Source organism: Aythya fuligula, chromosome 3, assembly GCF_009819795.1.
Source record: "Aythya fuligula isolate bAytFul2 chromosome 3, bAytFul2.pri, whole genome shotgun sequence".
NCBI lineage: Eukaryota > Metazoa > Chordata > Aves > Anseriformes > Anatidae > Aythya > Aythya fuligula.
This window is the reverse complement of record NC_045561.1, coordinates 9,392,633-9,411,424: the sequence shown is the minus strand read 5'-3', so window position 1 is coordinate 9,411,424 and position 18,792 is coordinate 9,392,633. Positions and strand designations below refer to the sequence as shown.

The following is an 18,792-nucleotide window of genomic DNA, read 5'->3' as shown; positions in this document are numbered from 1 at the left end:
CCCCCGCTACCGTTCAACGGCCCCAGCGCGCGCCTCAGGCACCTCACGGCGGCTGCGGCGAGGCGGGGCGGGGCCAACCCTCCGCTCCCGCCCCCTCGGCGCTCCGCAGCCAATGGGCGCCCGGCGCGGGCGGCGGCGGCCAATCGGCGGCGGCTGGCTGGGATCCCCGGCAAAATGGCGGCGGCGGCAGCGGCGGCGGGGCGGGCGCGGCGGCGGCGGGATGCCCGGTAGCCGGCGGCGCGAGCCCTGCCTCAGGCCGCTCGCCCTGAGGAGGCGCAGCGGAGGCGGAGGCGGCGGCGGCTGCGGCGGCCTCGAGGGGCTCGGCCGGCGGCCGGCGGAGGACGGAGCGGCGGCGGCGGAGGGCGGGGCGAGCCCGAGCCTGAGCTCGGCTCCGGGCCTGGGTCTGGGCCTGGCCGCGGGGGAGGCGGCGGGGCGCGGCGCTGCAGGTACCGGGCGCCGAGCAGCAGCAGCAGGGGCTGCCCCCGGGGCTGGCCGCGCTGCTGCCCAGGGAGGGGGGGCCGCTGAGGCAGGGCTAACAGCTTGAAAATGGTTCCCGTAGGCCCGCACGGCTTCACCCGTAAGGGCAGGGTGAAGTGTCTCGGGTTGGCTCACCGAGAGCCCCGGGGATGCTGCTCCGTATCTGGCGGCTTGGTTTTGTCAGGCCGACCTGGCAAAGCCCCCATCGGGGAAGTGTAGGCAGGTGGGGTGTGACCCACGGTGCTGCAGGGGCCCGCAGAAGGTTTGACTCAAACTAGAGTCTGGGTGAAAAACACAGAGCAAATCAGAATGCAAAACACTCTCCCCTATAAGCATATATACTCTTATTTTTGTTAACATACACTAAAGCCAACGTTCCCCCCAGTAGGATAGACAATCTTCATCCTTAGCACCACGATGCCGAGCATACAGCTGTCAGCACCCTGTAACTGTTAGCTGGGGTGACATAACTGACAAAGATCGCATCAGACTTTGCAGCAAGTGCAGTTATGAAAAATACCCTTCTAAGCAGAGGAACCTCGATGAGTATGACCTTCATTTTGATTCTTAAAAAGTTCCTAAAGCATCATTTTCGTGCCTTGCCCTGTTCTATCTTCTAAGCTATTTCAGGTTTTCATTTGTTGTTTAACAAAGATCATTTTTCTCTTTACACAGAGCCATGTTTACATAAAACTCCAAAGAGATCACTGAGTAGGAAATCCAGAATACCTACCTTCAGCTCTCCTGTTAATGACACTGACATACAGCAAGAAATCTTTTGGGATCCTCATTCGCCAATTGCACGCGGACTCGGTAATATTAACATTCAGACTTCAGGGTGCCTGTTTGAGGAATGCGATTGGAGTTATCACATTTATTGAAAAAAGGCCTCCTCCTGTTATGATAGCAGTTGGGGAATCCAGAAGTAATTAGGTTGCTTGGTTTGGTTTTGCTTTTATTAAAATCCCATAAATTCTTAAATATAGTGCTGCATCAAGTTCTGATCAGCAAGTGTAATTGTACGCTTTAAGATGCAGTGCACTTTATAAATTGTAGTGTTTTTCAAAGTTGTTTTGTTTTCCTAGGCAATGAAAAAAACAAACGTTCTACCAGGAGATGTGCAGTTGAAATTTCAGAAATTGTTAATCGTATTGCTCCTCAGGTAACTGTGACTTTCTAAAACAATGCTCTTTATATGCAGGAATCAAACAGGGCAGTGCCACGCTATTCACTTTTAGTAAAGACTTAACTTCAGTTACAGTAGTCTCTCTTAACATGGTAAGAAGAATTATCAGAAGTGTGCAGAAAACTAGTAACGTGTTTATAAAACTGGACTGAATTAAAATCATAAGCATGGCATTTGACTCATTGTTCTTTCAAGTCAAAGATGCTGTAAAAATAAAGTATGAAGAAAATGGACTTGTGGCAGCTGTGTTTAGAAAGTTCTATCTTCAGAATGTAGTTTATTACCCCTGATCTCTGGAAATCTATTATGATTTATTTATCCTTATTAAAAGGTATAGTTTCATCATGTACTGGATTTACTTGGAAAGTAAATCTGACAGACTCAGATGAGAAAGTCCATAATAATATAAACATAGTGAAGTTGCATCATTATTCTAAATGATCTGCCTTTTTACCCTAAGGTCCATGCTCTTGATGTCTCTCTTCTGCTGTGAATTTGATGTCCACAGCATTAAAAGTGAAAATAAGCTAGTGTTGCAATAGCAGGCTTATTGTTTGTTTTTTATTAAGTGCAAGAGCAGAACTTGTCATTCCTAAAAGAGCTCTGTAGTATTTGGCTTGCAAAATATGCCAGAGCTAGTATTTAACAGAGCTAGTTAAATGTATTCACTATTTTGAGTATTTGGGAGAAATGGAAAATCCTTGATGAGGGATGCCGCTTCTTTTTAAAGTATGACAGCCCTATCATGACTAAATAAGATCATACTGGGTTTGCTGCTATCTGTTGCTTGTCTTATTTTTTTGTAATATAAATTAAAAAAAATAAAACCTACCTAAATCTACCTGGCAGTTAAAAGTTCTAATTACTTTTGCTGGCTTAAGTGCAGTAATTTCTCACATCCAACATTTTGCTCTGTCCCTCTGTACGTTTTATCATGGCAATAGAGTATCTCTTAGATTTGGGAACTTAGAATGCAGCCTGAACTTTGAAGCTCTGAAACATCCTCATTCAGTGTCTGAACTTCATTTGTTTCTGTTTAAAGGCTCCTTGGATAAAATAGTTGTAATGGAAGAAGTCAGAATTTTTTCCAGGAAGCATACAGAATATGATTTATATCAAATTCTCTGATCTGTTAATGCTGCTCTAAGTGGATAAAGACAGGGTATCTCAAGTAGCTCCTCACTAGTATACGGAGGTAAACTAATCACAGCTTGTAATGTGAATATTGCAAATTATGTGTAAAGTTGATTGGGGAAGCAAATATAGTATTAGCTTTGAGCACCAAAGTAAAATTCAATTATTTTAATTGAAGTTCCTGCTTTAAATTGATATAATTAAACTGATACAACTATCAGTAGACAGTGTTGCAGTAATCTTGCTTAGCTTGTATTGGTTTAGCTCCTGTCTTTGGCTTTCAACAGATTTGATCCAGTTTAATTGGTTTAGCAACTTTAACACAGGGTGTGTGTCTAGTCCAATCTTTATCTGAAGTCAAATTGCTAAGCATTACAAATCTAATCATTCAGGATGAAAAAGCAGCCTGTAACGAAGGCTCCCTTTTAGGGACATGGATTGGGGAGGATGCTATTCCCTGTACACCTGGAGCAGTAAAAGTACGAGCTAGGACAAAGTTAAGCTGTACAAGGTAAGTTACTGTTTGGTCTCGCCCATCACTGCTGGGTTTTTGTGAAAAAGGGTATGTGGTGGTCCATTATGTATAGTGAGCCATGTAATTGTACATTAGCATACAGAATGCTTTTAGCTTTGCATTTGCTATCTCTTGCTAATGGGGTAGTTATCGTTGGGAATTATCAGAAGGATTGCATGCTGACTGCACTGAAAGCAGTAGGATTCGCTCATACGCTGTAGCTTGGTAACCTAGAGAATAAACAGCATGTAGGATGGTGTAGTTGAAGTTGGAAAAACTTTCTCAGTAGATCTGATTTTTTCTCCCTCTGTTTTTTTTTTGTTGTTGTTGTTGTTTTTTTTTTTTTTGTTGTTGTTGTTGTTGTTTTGTTTTTTAAATCTAGAGATCTTAAAATAAAAAATCCTGAAGAGGAGCTCATGAAATTGGCCAAGGAATTTGATAAAAATCTGGTAGAGCTAGATGCTGTTCAGGAACAAGAGAAGCTTGGCCGTGGCTTTATCCAGACTGCCTCAGATTCTTTAAAAAGTTACAAAGATGAAGTAAATAGGAAGAACCTGAAATCACTCCTTAGTGAAACAGGTGCTGCTCTGTCCCTGAAACCAGTTGCAGAAAGCACTGGCATCACCGCTGCAGAGCCCTGTCTGTCTAGCAGTCAAAACTCTGTAGACCTTGAGGCCGAAATAGCTCTTCATGCTCTTTTTGATTGCTCTACCCAGAAGTGTACTGGACAGTTGAGCCAAGGACTATCGGGTATTTCTTTAAATAATAGTTTCCATGAAAACAAAAGGACACTGGAGGAGGAACACCTTCCTGAACAAATTAAAAATACACAACATGCTAATTCAGATGCATGTCAAAAACATAATCTCTATGCACTAGGAAGTGTGAACCAGACTCTTCCAAAAACGGATACTAACACACTGACAAAAAAAAATACGCCTTTGAAGAAACAAGTGGTGGTCTCCAGTAAGCCTGCTGGAGTAGTTCATGATGATTTTGATGATTGGGATACAGATTTTTTGGCAGATGACTCTTTTGTGATGCAAATAACCCAAAATCCTGAGTTGATTAATACTGAAGAAGCTGCAACAATTCCTATAAATACTTCTGTGCGTGGTTTCAGCGATGCTGGCAGAACAAAGGAAAGAAGTAGCTGCAATTCAGTAATTTCTTTGGAGGGTGTACACAAGTCTAAAAGTTCTCAGTTTTCACCTTTGAAGCATCCTAATAAAAACACACACAATGTTGCAAAGTCTCTTTCTTTACAAAAGCCATTTAATAAGATGGAAAACTCAAAGACGGCAACCACTGGTTCTACTTGGAGAAGTGCCCAGAACAATGATTTTAGCTATATTCCTGTTTCAATGCAATCTCAAGTGAAGAATGGAAATGAAACTGTTGAGCCTAAAGGTAACCCTGTTCTTTTCCCATCAAGACCTAATCCTCACAGACCATGGACTGAAAAACCTGGGAGTAACTTGCACAATATTTTCTGTGAATCAGCCAATATTTCTACCAATACTAAACCTAGTGATGCAATTAAAGCGGTTAACCAAGCTAATACAGGTCATGTAAATCCAGTTGAAATACCAAAGAAAAGTACTCCGTCATTTGATGACTGGAATGAACCAAAATTCTCTGATGAGGTTTTGGACATGTTTTGTGAATCCGATAGTCTGTGGGACGCAAACTGTGAGGATGATGAATTGTTGTATCAAGTATGTGATGATATAGAAAAGCAGACTCGGAGCCAGGATGCTAAACAAGGAAATGAAAGAGCTAAAACTGTACAAGGAGCCAGTAATCTCTCCAGAACGAATGTTGACAGTGGCTTCACAGCATCTAAACAAGGACTATCTGATTGCTTCGTGGCCCAAAAAACAAATGCAAAACAGGATGGGTTTTCACTAAACAATTCCGGTAGGAACTTCTCAAGGGTTACATATGGACTGACTACAACAGGGCAGACAGTGAACTGTAAAAATGTTTCAAGCCCTCTATCAATGATCTCGGGTACTTCTATGGACTATAAATATACACTATCTAAAAACTATCATCAAGCTGCTTCTGAAGATACTACAAAGAGTTTTTCAGGAAAATGGTACAGGTCAAATTCTGTGCCAGCAAGAGAGACTCATTCTGAAACAAGTCCAGCTAACACAATAAATGTTTTTAGTAGCAAAAGATTAGATGGCCAAGATCTCTTAAATAATGCAGGAAAGACAACAAATAACAATTCTGGTAACAAAACATCAGCTGTGCCTTCAAAGTTTAAGTTCCGAAAGACTAACAGTTCTCAGAACACTCTTCATGTAGGGTCAGAAAATCCAGGGAGTCATTCTGGCATTGGAATTGCTCCGCAGGGTTTGGAAGGAAGTAAGAATCAGGTGCATGTGGCTTTGTACAGCAAACCTGAGAATACAAAACCACCTTTCAAGAGGCACCTTTCAGAGTCTTTTGCACTGTCTACATCAGGTATGTGTCTTTGTTCCATTACTGTTACACCGTTTTTGTTTTCTTACTGTAATCAGAAAGTCAAAGGAGAAGTTTGTACCATATTTCAAAGTAGGCTTCAATGTTCATCTGTTCAGTTTAGGTGTTAGTAAATGTTCTAACGAGAACTTGGAGGTTGTTTTCTCCGAACTAAAATCATCCTGACACATCTCTTGAATTCTTGTAGTTAGGGACTTCACTTCCCCATCTTCATTCCACTTCTCAGAATACTTCACGGTCTCCATAAATGCTCAGAATCATTAGGATCAAGTACACCCTGATGCGGCAGTCAGCATACCATATTCTGACCTGCTTAAAACTGTTGATACACGGTAAATGCTGTAGTGCAAGTCAGTGCTTTAATTTACAGTACATTTTGGGAAAAATAAAAACAAACAAAAAAAAAAGCCATTAACAATTACTTTTTCAGCCATGATTCATAAAACCCCAGTTAATGATGGGGCAGGGAAAGATGGCAGCAGATGATATGGGATGCCAATTCCTTTTTATTAGTGTATACCTGGAAATTGGAACCTCAAATCGTTCTGAAAGTAGGTGTGTATTGTTGTTTGCTCTGTGAACAGAATTGCCAATGAAATACTCTTTGTGATCAGTCTAAACACTAACACTTCATTTAGCCTCGCAGTTGGTCATTAGTCCATCATCTGTATATTCTATGCACTGATATTACTTGCTAGGGAAATGCAGACAGTCAAGTTTCAGTCAGTTCTTGTTTTTATTTGACCTAATTGCTTGGTGAAGTACTAATCAATATTCATTTTGATAAAATAGGCCTTGAAATTTAGTGTACTATACCAACCTCCATTCTCAGGAAGCACTGTTACAAAACCAAAAAATAATTCCTGCATACCACCAGCCAGCATTACCTAAAGAATCAGTATTTTATCTGTTTTGTACCCAGCGTAGAAACAAGTAAATGGAAAGTAGCTGTTTTGGATGTCAGGTGGGGAGGAGAGGAGAGATAACTAGTCATTCTGTGGAATGTTTCAGAGAATAAATGAATGAAATAGAAAGTACCTGATAGCATAGATTCTATTTTAAGAGAAACAACAAAATTCCTCCCTCATCTTAAGTTTTTTTGGAAAAGGACCTTGCTGTAACAAAAAGATGGCCATTAAGCAATCTCTTCTAAAACTAATACAAAATTTGTCATGGATATCTGTAATTAATCTTTTTTTAAGAAGCAAACAGGCCCTTTTTTTTTTTTTCATTATTTACCCAGTCTGAAAGGCTACTTATTAAAAATAGATTAATTGGAAATTGGTGCATAAAAACAATAAAATACTTGACGTGCAGAATGATGGGAGTCTTCCTGTTGGATCCAATGAGGTCAGGATTTTATTGTATGGGAATTTATAGTTCTGTAACACAACATATAAAATATTACGTTTGGCTATCATGTTCTTGTCTCCTTTGCCGATTTTTATTGCTACTTTTGACCTTTTTTCAACCTTTATGGTTTTATTTGTGTGACACCTGTACTATATCTGACCCCTGTGTCTATACCATCTCCGTGCCCGTATCTCTACCTAACTCACTAAATTGTGGAGCCCTTTTCACTCTGATAGCCTTAATTTTCTTAACCCATTGCCATCCCCTGTGTTGACTCCTGATGTCACAAGGTTCACTTGAAGGGCAGCCAAGTAAAATTTCCTTGAAGCAAATGTCTGCATCCCAGTACTTTCATTGGGAGGCAGTAATCACTAGCACTACAAAGGTCATGCATCTTATACCCCTTCCTGCCTTGGGGACAGGATAGATGAGCCATTTTTAACTTGGGTGCCTCATATGTCAGAATGGTGTGCTCTTGCCATATATCTTCAGCCACCGAAAATAGATGAGTTAAAATACATATTGAACAAACTTGAAGGCTCCTAATGCATGTTTTTTATTTACAGTGGCTGCGGTGGAACAAAAAAACAGGAAATGTTCTCAAGAAGAAATTGAAAGAAAGAAACAAGAAGCTCTTGCACGAAGAAAATCCAGAATGCAGGCATTCTTAAAAGATGCTTGAGTTTGACAGGAGTTACCAAGTTTTGGGGAGGGAAATATTGTAATGCTGGAAGACTTTTTAAAACTGTGTTCATGGCTACTGACAACAAGCTTTGCTTATTTCCTGATATAAAAAAAAAAAAAAAATCTTGATCCTGAACCACAATTAATATTCTGGTGGTATTTAGTCTTATCTAAAAAATACCAGTGGTAAAATTCTAGTCCCAAATATTTTCAACATAATGAAGTTCAAGATTGTACTGAGTTCATGTTCTGTTATGCATTGAAGTTGTATACTGTAAAAATCATGAGCACGTGCAAGCATTTGCAGACCCAAATAAGCAGAAGGCTTCAAAAACAGACTGTATGTATTTTGGCTGTATTTCTCTTATTAGGAGTATCTTAATCTAAAGGAAGACACTTGAGCACACATGGACTAAACAATGTTTGCTTTCAGGTAGGTGAAAGTTCTAAAGTTTTGCTTTAAAGGAAGTACAGAAAACATCTGTCATTGGGGAAACTATTGGAAATTAATAGGTTTTAGAAACCTTGCTCAGTTTGTGTCTGTTACCTTAATTCTTAAGGTAAGAATTGTACATGATGAAGGAATAATTTAATATGCAAGTTTCGTAAGGTGAAATAACATCCTGGAAAGGACATTTTTGTTTTTCATTTCCTCCACAAAGAATTGGAAATATCATAACTACCAAAATTAGACCACCTTTTTCTAACCAAGTATTACCAAGCATTTTTTTTATTTTTTTTTTAAAAAAAGGAATCCCATGTCATTTTACCAAACTGTAAGCAATACAAAATATACCAGGTGAAATGTCAGCAACTGTGAATCAGTTTAGTGTTATGGGTTATACATATTTTTCAAACTAAAGGCTGTTAAAACATAATAATGCAAGGTCATGTCAGCTTAACGGGGGCTGATAGAATTCTTGATGTGATAGATGGGTGCAGAGCTCAAACTGCAAAAAGTGCCTGTGGGTAAGCTGCAAGATATTTTTCAACTGAGAAATGCCTATATGTAAACATGTGACACTATGAAAAGTGACTGTGATTTTTCTTTGTAAATAAATAACTTCAAAATGTACCAAAGGCTAGATGAAGCTTTTGGTTCCTGTAATATGTACTGGTTTTGTAACTCTTAAAAATGTAAGTATTGTATATTTGTAAATCATCATTAAATTCGTTTTTTTGTTGTTTTGTTTTGTTTTTTTACATTTCTCTACTCTGTTCTGGGAAATACTACAATGCAGAAACTGGTAAAAGGGAGTGGGATGGGAATTCCATCCTGACTTTACCTGACAGTTCTCTCATGCCTACTAACTTACTCAGTTATTCCACACCTCAATTTTGCATGCACACACCTATAGTGGTGGCAAAGTGCTTCTCTTGGTCAGTTTAAACTAAAACTCCTTTGTGGGGGCACTGGTTGTAAACATAACCATCTGCAGTGGAGCCCTGAAACAGTAAGCTCTATTGGTTTTCAAGCTACTGGAGGTGCTTTTATATCAGCCACCGTTCTTGGTGCTAGTTGCTGGATTATAAAATCAAATCCTTAAGTCTACCGAAGGCGATGCTGTGCCAAGTGAGCATTACTTACAGTTTCTGGCTGCAGTTCCCTGTCCTGCCATTTCCAGCTGTTGCGCAACATACGATGAGTTGGATCAGCTTCCTGATCTGACAAAGTTAACCCAGAGAAAAATGTTTACAGCTCACCATAATAACACAGATACTATAACATGAAATAGCGAGGTTCTCTGTTGTGTTGTCAAACCTCTGCTGGCAGTGCTCTGATGGTTCAGAAGACAGCAGATTTGCATGGCCATATTACAAATAAATGCAACACAAGTAGCAGTGGTTGCAAAAACTGCGTTTATCCAGAGAATGTGGTTTGATCTGTGTATCTGAGGGATGTTTGTCTTCGTGGTGTTCTAGGAAAATCTAAACCATCAGGTAACTTGCCAGATGCACTACTGGCCAAGAAAGTGGCTATGAGAAAAGACTTCTACCATCAGTGTTAAATACGAAAATTATAAGGCTGGCTTTTAAGGTATTGACACAAGAATGTCAAATCCTATTGCAAAAGACAAAGTTAGGCTTTTGCTAGGACAGCGTTCAGCTTATCAACCCTTGCCTCTCCAGGATTTTTCTCTAGAAATGATTCAATTTAAAAGGAGCCAGGATAATGTTGGTTTTCAAGGATGGTGTGGTTAATCATTCTTCTGGTTTGAGACTATAAAATAACTAGAAGAGAAAAAAATGATTGTCGGAACTGGAGAGTATTTTTAAGGAAGGTTTCATTCCCTGATGTGAAAGGATCAAATCAGATTTGAAGTGGGGATAAACAGAAGATACATAACACGAAACACAGGCTGAGCACATGATGGCTACCCAAGCTCAGCACACAAAACACCACTCTGAACACGTGCCACTGCGTGTCCTTGAGTGCACCCCAGCTCACTGCCCTTTCAGGTGACGCTGATTTTCTCAGGTGCCCACGAGAGAAAGACCCTGGAGCTGCCCTCCTGAAATGCCACCGCTGGTCTCCCCGCAGAGCAGGGTAAGAGCACACTCGCTCTTCTTTCACAGGAGCCAACCTGCCTGCCCTCCGAGCTGCAGAACAGGGCTCTGTGTACAAGGGGAACTCCATTCTCACAAGGGGTCTGGGAAGGACCCCTCACAAACCTTCCAGCTGGAGGAAGATGCAAACTACCTTTAGACAAATTACTGTCACTTCCTTATCTAAGTACTTCACCGCATTTTAAGAAACTGTCTGCTGGCGAGAGTGAAACATCTCATTTTTGACAGCTGACAGCTAACACATCTACTGCCCTCTCCCATTAAACTAATCGTAACAGAGGGGCTTTGGCTTTTATTTTACTTTCCATAAATACCTATTTTCAGCAGGGATATTATGCTTCAAGGCCTGTAATGTGGTCTTTCTCAAACGCTGCTTTCCAAATAGAAATCACAAGTTCTTGGGATCATGGTTTCTTAACTGAAGTCAAGACAAAGTAAGATTTTTTTTTGGTCACACCCTCGCTGACTGTCCCCAAATGCCCTATCATATCATCTTCCAATTAACAAACTGAATAGAGCTTCTTTTTGTTACTTGGTGATATTAGAAACAGACAAATCATGTCTTGCCTTAGAATTAAAACCCTTCTATACCATTTTTATTAGTCAAATCTGGTAAAAGTGAAAAACTTTGAGAAATATTTCAACCCTGTACAGTTTCATTGGTGGAGTCAGTGCAGGCAGAAGGTTTATTAGGGCTCAGAAATACCTATAAAGAACAGCAACCTCTACAGCATCACAGGTGAAATTCCACAGCCTAGGTATTTTTAATCTCTGAATAAGAAATACATTTATATTGCTTGGGGAGAAACAAAGAGGAAACACAATAAAAAATAAACTGTAGCTATGCATGCAAAATAAGAGTACACACCACAGAGCTGGTTTCTGCCTAGCAGATGCTGCAGTGATGTACGTGGTGCTGGGCCTCGGCAGCTGCTCTGCAGAGCAGAGAGGTGCAAAAACTGCATCCCTCCTGCTTGCTCTTGTCTTAGGTCCCTCTCCTCTCCACCGAGGGAGAAGCTGCGCGGCAGCCACACGACCCCACAGGTTATGCTCAGCAGCCCTGGTGCTCACTGGTAATTCCCGGTGCCCCGCTGATCATGCATGTGCCAGCCTCGATCTGCAAGCTTTTGTCTGACTGCTTGCAGCAGACAACAGTTCTTCATTAGGAAAGTATTTACACGATTTTAATTAATTAATACATGTGTACGTGTAAAAAGTTTGGTATTTCAATAGCTGACATTTCACTATGAAGTCACATCTTCCTCCAGGCAAAAAGGGCCTATCCAAATAGTAACAACAATCTTAAATACATTCCAAATTAAATTATGACTGTCATGTTTCATTATAAATTAATTTGTAACTGTTTGCTTAAGCACTCATCTTCGTTTCATTCAGAGCACAGCAATTTTTTACATGAGCAGAGCAATCAGTGAGCTTGACTTTAAATGAAAATGGAATTCCTGTACATCCCCATACCTGAGGATCATTTTTATTTCATGGGCAATCTCACTATGAGTGATGGTACTCGCTAAAACCCGAGGATTACCTGTCTAAACTAAAACTTGTGGTGTTTTTTCTTTTACAAAGACAGATACAATCAAGCGAAGGATCCATTCATCGTTATCTGTATATAAAATTATGTGTTGTGGAATATACATACACATATTCGCATCCTTCCTGCTCATGCTGGTGAGGGACCATGTTTAAAGCATTTGAGAAATTTGGTAATAATGTTCTTTATTGTGTTATTTATCTCAGATTTTTGAAGAGGTCAGCATCCAGCAGCTCTTCAGATTTTGGCCTATAATGCACAATTAATCTTGGGGCTGCAGTTCAGGCATGGCAATGTAATCTTAGACTATGTGCAGCACTTATTACATCTAGACCTTTATACCCAGAGGAATAACATAGATGAATTCATTGATTATATCTTTTTAAGCCTAAAAAGAGCTACAATTTGTCAGGGAAGAGTAGCTGGAAGCAACAGATAGTGACCTAAATAGTAGAATTCCAAAGATAAAATAGAAGAAAATGAACACAAATGCTTCATTGTTTGAGAGCCGTATTGTCTGTAACACACTCCAGTGAATCCAGTGTTTGCGGAAGAGGCCGAGGCAGATATAATCTGTGGAGCAAAAAATGACAGCCTGAGTAAGTAGCCATCAAAGATGAAGCCAGGAAGACTCCGGCAATTGTGCCGTAAATCATAACTGCAATATTTGTTCAAAGCTCCGGTTACGACGCATACTGGTGGTTTTGTCAGAATAGTCAGAAAAGTCCTGCCTCATAAAACACTTAAGAATATCTAATGTGCTGCTCTTGTGGAACTAAATATAAATTTCTTTGACTATTGTCTGCGTGTAATGTCAGTATGGCAGCTTTCAACCATTAAGGGCCTGATTCTACTCTTGCTGCAATTTCCTTCAAGCGCTGGAGGTAATGGAATGACTCAGGCGAGCGGAGAATCAAGCCCATGCATTTCATTACCCTAAGTAGTTCTCATCTTTAGCACATAAATCTAGTGAAACAGGATTGCATTTATCAGAAATTGTTATTGTTTATGCGCACTTGCAAAGTTTTTGGTGGGAAAAGGTTGCATTTATGCATAGCTTGTAAAAGCTGCAGTTAACAGCTTTCACCTCCAACATGCAGTTAGCAGAGGTGAGGAGAGGATTACTGGATTTATAGATTTCCTTTTTAATGAGGTTGTCTGCTCTTTGCAGCTTGTCCTTACTGAAGGAAAAACTTGATTCAGGCTTTAACCCCAGAAAACTACGTGTAGACATGGGAATGAAGCTTGGCGTGCACTGCTGCACTCTCTGTGAACAGAAGCTGGGTCAGTCAAAATGAAGTGTGATATTCGAACTCAACACAGCAAGTTAGGTTTTAGGGATTTTTTTTTTTTTAATTTTTAATTTATTTTTTTGGGGGGGTGCAGGGGAGACCTAAAGCTGAGTATACACTGGCATGTTTTGCAGAACCATGGCTGTAGGGCCAAGTGCGTATGGATATTTAAGCACCTGGGAAAGTTACTCATGGCTAGTCACATTGGTGATTCAAGTGGTATTAAAAAGACCTTGATGAACAGTTCGTTTTGAATATCCCATTAGATACCTAGCTGCACCTTTGGATGTTAGAGACCTATAGAAAACCAAACCTCACTCACAAAAAAATAAAATTAAATTAAATTAAAAAATAAAGGACATAATGATAGAAAGAAAAATTTGTTCTCAAAGGCTTGCATAACAGTTGGGCAACATTTTAGCAGATGAACTGTTAACTCTTTCTCCACCAGTAAGGACTTGGAAAGGACTTACATTTAGCTCTCATGTTCTACAGCAAAAACCTGAAATGTATGCTTAGAAATATCAGAAATTTGAATTCCTGTCTTCCAGGTTACTTTTTATAGGCTACAACATACCTGGATAAGGCCAGATGTTTTGTAAGCTTTAATGCTGTGTAAGCAGTTGACAACAATCCTAATAACTGTTCTGTTACTGAACTTGAATAGGTATTAGCAAAGAATGAAGGAAACGGAATTTTACAGAATGACTAAAAATATTTTCTATGCCATTTGCTCAATTTTCAGCATACTGCCTTGTGCAACTTCTGTGTGAACCACTCCTGAGAAGGACAGTCAAACCAGCCAGGACCAAAATGACCAATATAAAACCTCTGAATACCCCAGAAGATTTGTTTGTAACACCAGATTTCCAACCAATAGTAAGAAGGAAGAAAGCTGTGTTGTTCATGGGCTGGGGGTGTAAGGCTCATAGGTTCGTTGGTTGTAGTAACAAAGGCTGACATGGGACCCTCACAGAAGACACTGCCATGCACATGTCACACGGACCTTTCAAAACTCTTGTTTTTTCCTCTCCATCCGTCAGTAATTATCACCCCTCAATGTCTGAAGGGGTTGTTAAGCGTGCTCAGTAGATCCAATTAGGAATCATGTGCAATTAAGGCTTCCACAACATGAGGCTCCTGCTCCTTTACAGGGGATTGGAGGTATCTCCTACATTTCAAATTTACTCTCACTTTTAGTTAGATCTTAAGATAGTTAGATCTAGATATTTTCTAAGGCGTAAGTCATCCACTCCTGACATTTAAGGATGTTGCATTTCATGTGTTAAAGCTGTACAGCCTGTAATCTGTGGACGTGTAGGGGGAATATCTGGATGGCTTCTGAAGGAGGTGTGTGGGGTGAGTGACAACAGCAAGCTCATATATGCTCTGTAGCAATCTATGTAGGTGAAATTTATGAAAGGCTCCACATCCCCGATGAAAAATTTATAGAGATCAAAAAAGTTTGAATGCTCTGCATTGGAGTGTCAAATCTTGACAATATAATGCATTAAAAAGAGTCTGCCTAAGTGACAGTTTCCTAATAGATAACCATACAGATATGAGGAAAAGTTGGAGGACAGCCTGTAGAAAGAGTTATGGAGGTGAATGGAAAGAAATTTGAAGATGATATGAGATAATGTCAATCAGCCTAGAGCAGATAACGACAACTCCTCTTTCACTTTCTTGAGCAAGTCTGAGGCACCAACAAAACTACTTAAAACACCTGTTAGTTATAAAAATGTCAAACAAGCGTACATTTGGGAAATGGAGAGATTCAAACATTCACGAAAGGGAGAGAGAGATTCTTGGAAGACGTGTCGGATATATATGTCATCGCAGCAATTTGCCTGTCCATGTTCCAGAAAAAACACAACTAGCTTTGTGAGCACTGAAAGTAATCAAGCCTGATTTCCTACAGACTAATTAATGCAGTTTCTGAAAGATGCAAGTTCCAACTGAGGCGTCTTTGGTTGAGTCATTTATAGCAGGAGAATCCAGCACGGGTTCTCCAGTGACTAATAAGAATGAATGCACACCTGAACTCTTCTGGAGACATGGGGTTTTTTTGAGACCTTCTCCTCCACCAAACCATTCATTGTAATCAAACTTCTGAAAATCACCATTTTTTAGATTCTCTATAGAGCTGACCCCTAATCTACTCAGTGAGATTTCCCCATTCCCTTCATTTAATGGCAGAGCTGAACCCACGATGGCTTGAGCGTGTACAAAACAAGACTACTTCCACCCTCCAAAGCTATCCAGTTTTTTGTATTCATAGGGATTCTTGGAGTTCACTAATTAGCAAGCAGTTTGGTGTTATTTCTCACCTAGGAATGAGAGAAGGGGCTTTCACTCCTTGCCAAGCCTTGTGTGGGACCTTGTGCTTTTCCCTGTTACCAGCCAGCTCTCTGGCTGCTGGTAGAGGCCACTGTCAGCCTGCTTGCTCTGAACACCTCAAACACCAGCCCTGCCCTCTTATATATATGCATGCCTAATTTAATTAATTTTCTATACAAGAATATTTATCAGTTAAAATCAAGAAGTAAATCTAATTCTACAATGAAGCTAGCTTCGATATTTACTGCAACTTAATGACAACTTTAGACAAGAATTTAATTACACAGAGTCAGCACACGATATATATTGTATGAATGTACCAGGGGACTTATTTTAAAGTGCAATTTAGAGTGTAACTTTTAGACTGCTCCTCAATATGAACTTAAATCAAAATATTTCCACTGATGGAGCACATTCTTCAAAACTGATTACAAAAGTAGCCACAGCACTGATGGAGGCTTACTCTAATTTTATGTGTTATGGTATAAATGACTTGCAAGGATACTCTTGGGAAGCTGCATTGTAATTTAATACCTTTAAAGCTAGAAACTGCTAAGGAAATATTTTTTCTTTCACTGGGACTTACTTTTTCCCCTCTATGTTACATATAAATATGTCTTTCTAAAGGACAGTTTAGTATCCCCAACACTTGCATACCAAGTCTCTAAAATACAATGAAATATAATGCTGTGCTTTGCCAGATCAACCTGCCCTGGGGAGTGCAGAATAGAGGAGGACTCAGGAGACGAAGCTTTTCCTTGCTCATCCACACTGCTGGCTTTGTATATGCTGATCTCAAGGATGTTTAGAAACGGTGGTCATGGTTTCCTGTGTTGACCTTACCCAATTTTAGGCCAGCATCATGGTGGTGCGGGGAGAGAGAGAAGGGTTGTCCGTATTCCAGGGCCTGGCCATGAAAATGCCACCCAACCTGTGTGAGGCAGCTGTGGATGTGAATTAATTCTGTGAATACACAAAAATTAGCTATTTCACACTCCAGCCATATAACTAAATTCTTACTTACATTGATCTTAATTTACTGCAAAGAGTAAGAACTACTGCTCTGTGACAGTACCCCAGGTCTTGTCTCCTTGAAGCTGCTGTTCAACTGTTTAACAAACTTCTTCCAATAAAAGCCTGGCTGACACCATTCCCTGACCAAACAATTTCTAGAAGAAAAAATGGGTAAGTTGGTACAACACTCTTGGGCAGATGAGGAGCTAGGGCTATTCTGGGATGTAAGTCCTTAAAGAGGTAGACACGAACTAAATGAACTATGAAAAACACGAAGTGATTTTTCACTACCTAATTATCCTGTGTGGCAACTTTTTAGTAGACATCATTTGTATTTGCAGATCTGCCTTTAGGTAAAAATAGCTGTATTACAGATTGTTATGGCACCATTCTATCGTAAGGTCATGCTGGGCATATGCTTAAAGATGCTTCCACTTTATAGACAGGCATGCTATCTGCTAAGGGCTCCAAAGGCATCTAAAGAAAGATTTACACCCACACTGTGCTGCAACAGCTTCAGAGGAACTCTAACTAGCCAGGAGTAAATAAGGCCCGTAACCAAAAACGCTGAGCAGCACCTCAGCTGGTGTAAATTGTCATAGCTCCTCTGTGGAGCTGGGGACACTTTACACGACCAGAGGATTTGTTCCTCTGAATGCACAGAACATCAGCCTCCAATACATGAAATGTCCTTGCACAGCAGGAACGTGCAAACTTTCTTCTGAGCTCAGTGGGAAACGTGATTTCTCACTCCAGCCCCATAGGTGTGCTTCACCTTTTATTGCTCAAGATGGGTATTTGCAATGTTCCATTGGGTAAGAGAGATGCCTTTGTAAGGTCCTTTCTAAGGCATATTCTAAACGTGTCTGGAAATATTTACTTGCTGCTGAAATTGCACTGGGCGAGCCACACATATTTCCAGGGCTCTAAGATAAATACAGCACTGCAGGGCCATCCACTGCTGCACTGAGGAGTCATGAGCTTTGAGTAGTCCTGATGGGCTTGGAAGTCTGGAATTTGTGGTAATTAACCCACTCTGAAACAGAATCATTTAATCTGGACTCCTGTATTGGGGGAGTTTTGGTCACCATCAAGATTTTGGCGTGCGTGTACATGAAAGCACGCTGCAGAACTGAATCAGGACTCTTCCATTCCTTTTTCTTTAGCTCTCACCACTTACATCCTTCAGCTCTAGACCTCGTCCAAACTACTTCATGACCCTGACACAAAAAAAAAGTCCTTTGCAGAACACAAATACACTGGTCTGACGTGAAGCTCATGATACCAGAGCCGAGAGGTGAGTTTTAATGAAAGATTGCAGGAGCAAAAGAAAAGATTACTCTTGGATGACACCAAAAACATCCTTCTGTTTCTATGGAGTGGCCCAGCAGAAAGTGCAAAGGGAGGAAAAAGGGGACGGAGGAAACCTGTGAAAGAGATGGGAGAAGCAGTCAGCTAAATGGAGTGGAAGATAACCAAGAAGAGAACTCGAAGCAATAGATTTCACAGGGTTTTTTAATAGCTTGAATTAGTTCTAGCAGGCAGTAGAACACCAAGGACATTGCTGGCTGGTGGCACTGACAAGCAGCAGCTCCCACGGGAGGGAGGAAGTGGGGATAACTTGCAGACATCATCCATCAAGAACTGAGATGATCATAACTTTCAGCTTGTTAATGATGAAAAAAATCATGATGGCCATTGTGACAGAGAAGAAGACCAATGGCAGGAGAAGGGACAGCAAGATGGAAGAAAGTATCACCTAGGAGACAGCCCAGGAGATGGCAAGTGCTGCTGAACTGCTAAAGGAGATGGAGAGCTAAAAATCAGGAAGAAATGGTAAATAACTAACCTTAGGAATTCAAGTCGTTACTGAAGTGGCAGCGGGATGTGCAGTAGCAGATGGTTATGAAAGCCTGGACAAGAGCATTACTGGCAGACACAGAGAGAGACAGAAGGCCAAGTGCATTGGGGATTCTCACATGGATACCTCTGCGAGGGCAGAGGGGTGAGCAAGTGGCAAAGGGAGGCACAAAAAAAAAATCAAGGAGCTGTCAGCAAGAGTGCATCTTCACAGCAAAACCAGGGAGGAGAAAAAGAGAAGTACAGAAGCCAAATGTTGCGAGGGAGAGAAGACAAAAAAGAAGGGCAAAGATTGTCCTCATACAGTACAGCAGCTTGAGAAGCC

At 40.7% G+C, this 18,792-nt stretch overlaps 1 protein-coding gene across 1 annotated transcript; it reads left to right on the top strand.

Annotated features, from left to right (window-relative positions):
• Positions 1 to 220: 220 nt before the first annotated feature.
• On the top strand, positions 221 to 9,028 carry ETAA1 (ETAA1 activator of ATR kinase). The gene is made up of 6 exons (XM_032183696.1): positions 221 to 446; positions 1,153 to 1,290; positions 1,563 to 1,639; positions 3,190 to 3,308; positions 3,694 to 5,786; positions 7,724 to 9,028. Exons 1-6 carry the CDS (start codon positions 221 to 223, stop codon positions 7,837 to 7,839), a joined length of 2,769 nt encoding a protein of 922 aa, XP_032039587.1. The 3' UTR covers positions 7,840 to 9,028.
• Positions 9,029 to 18,792: the final 9,764 nt, after the last annotated feature.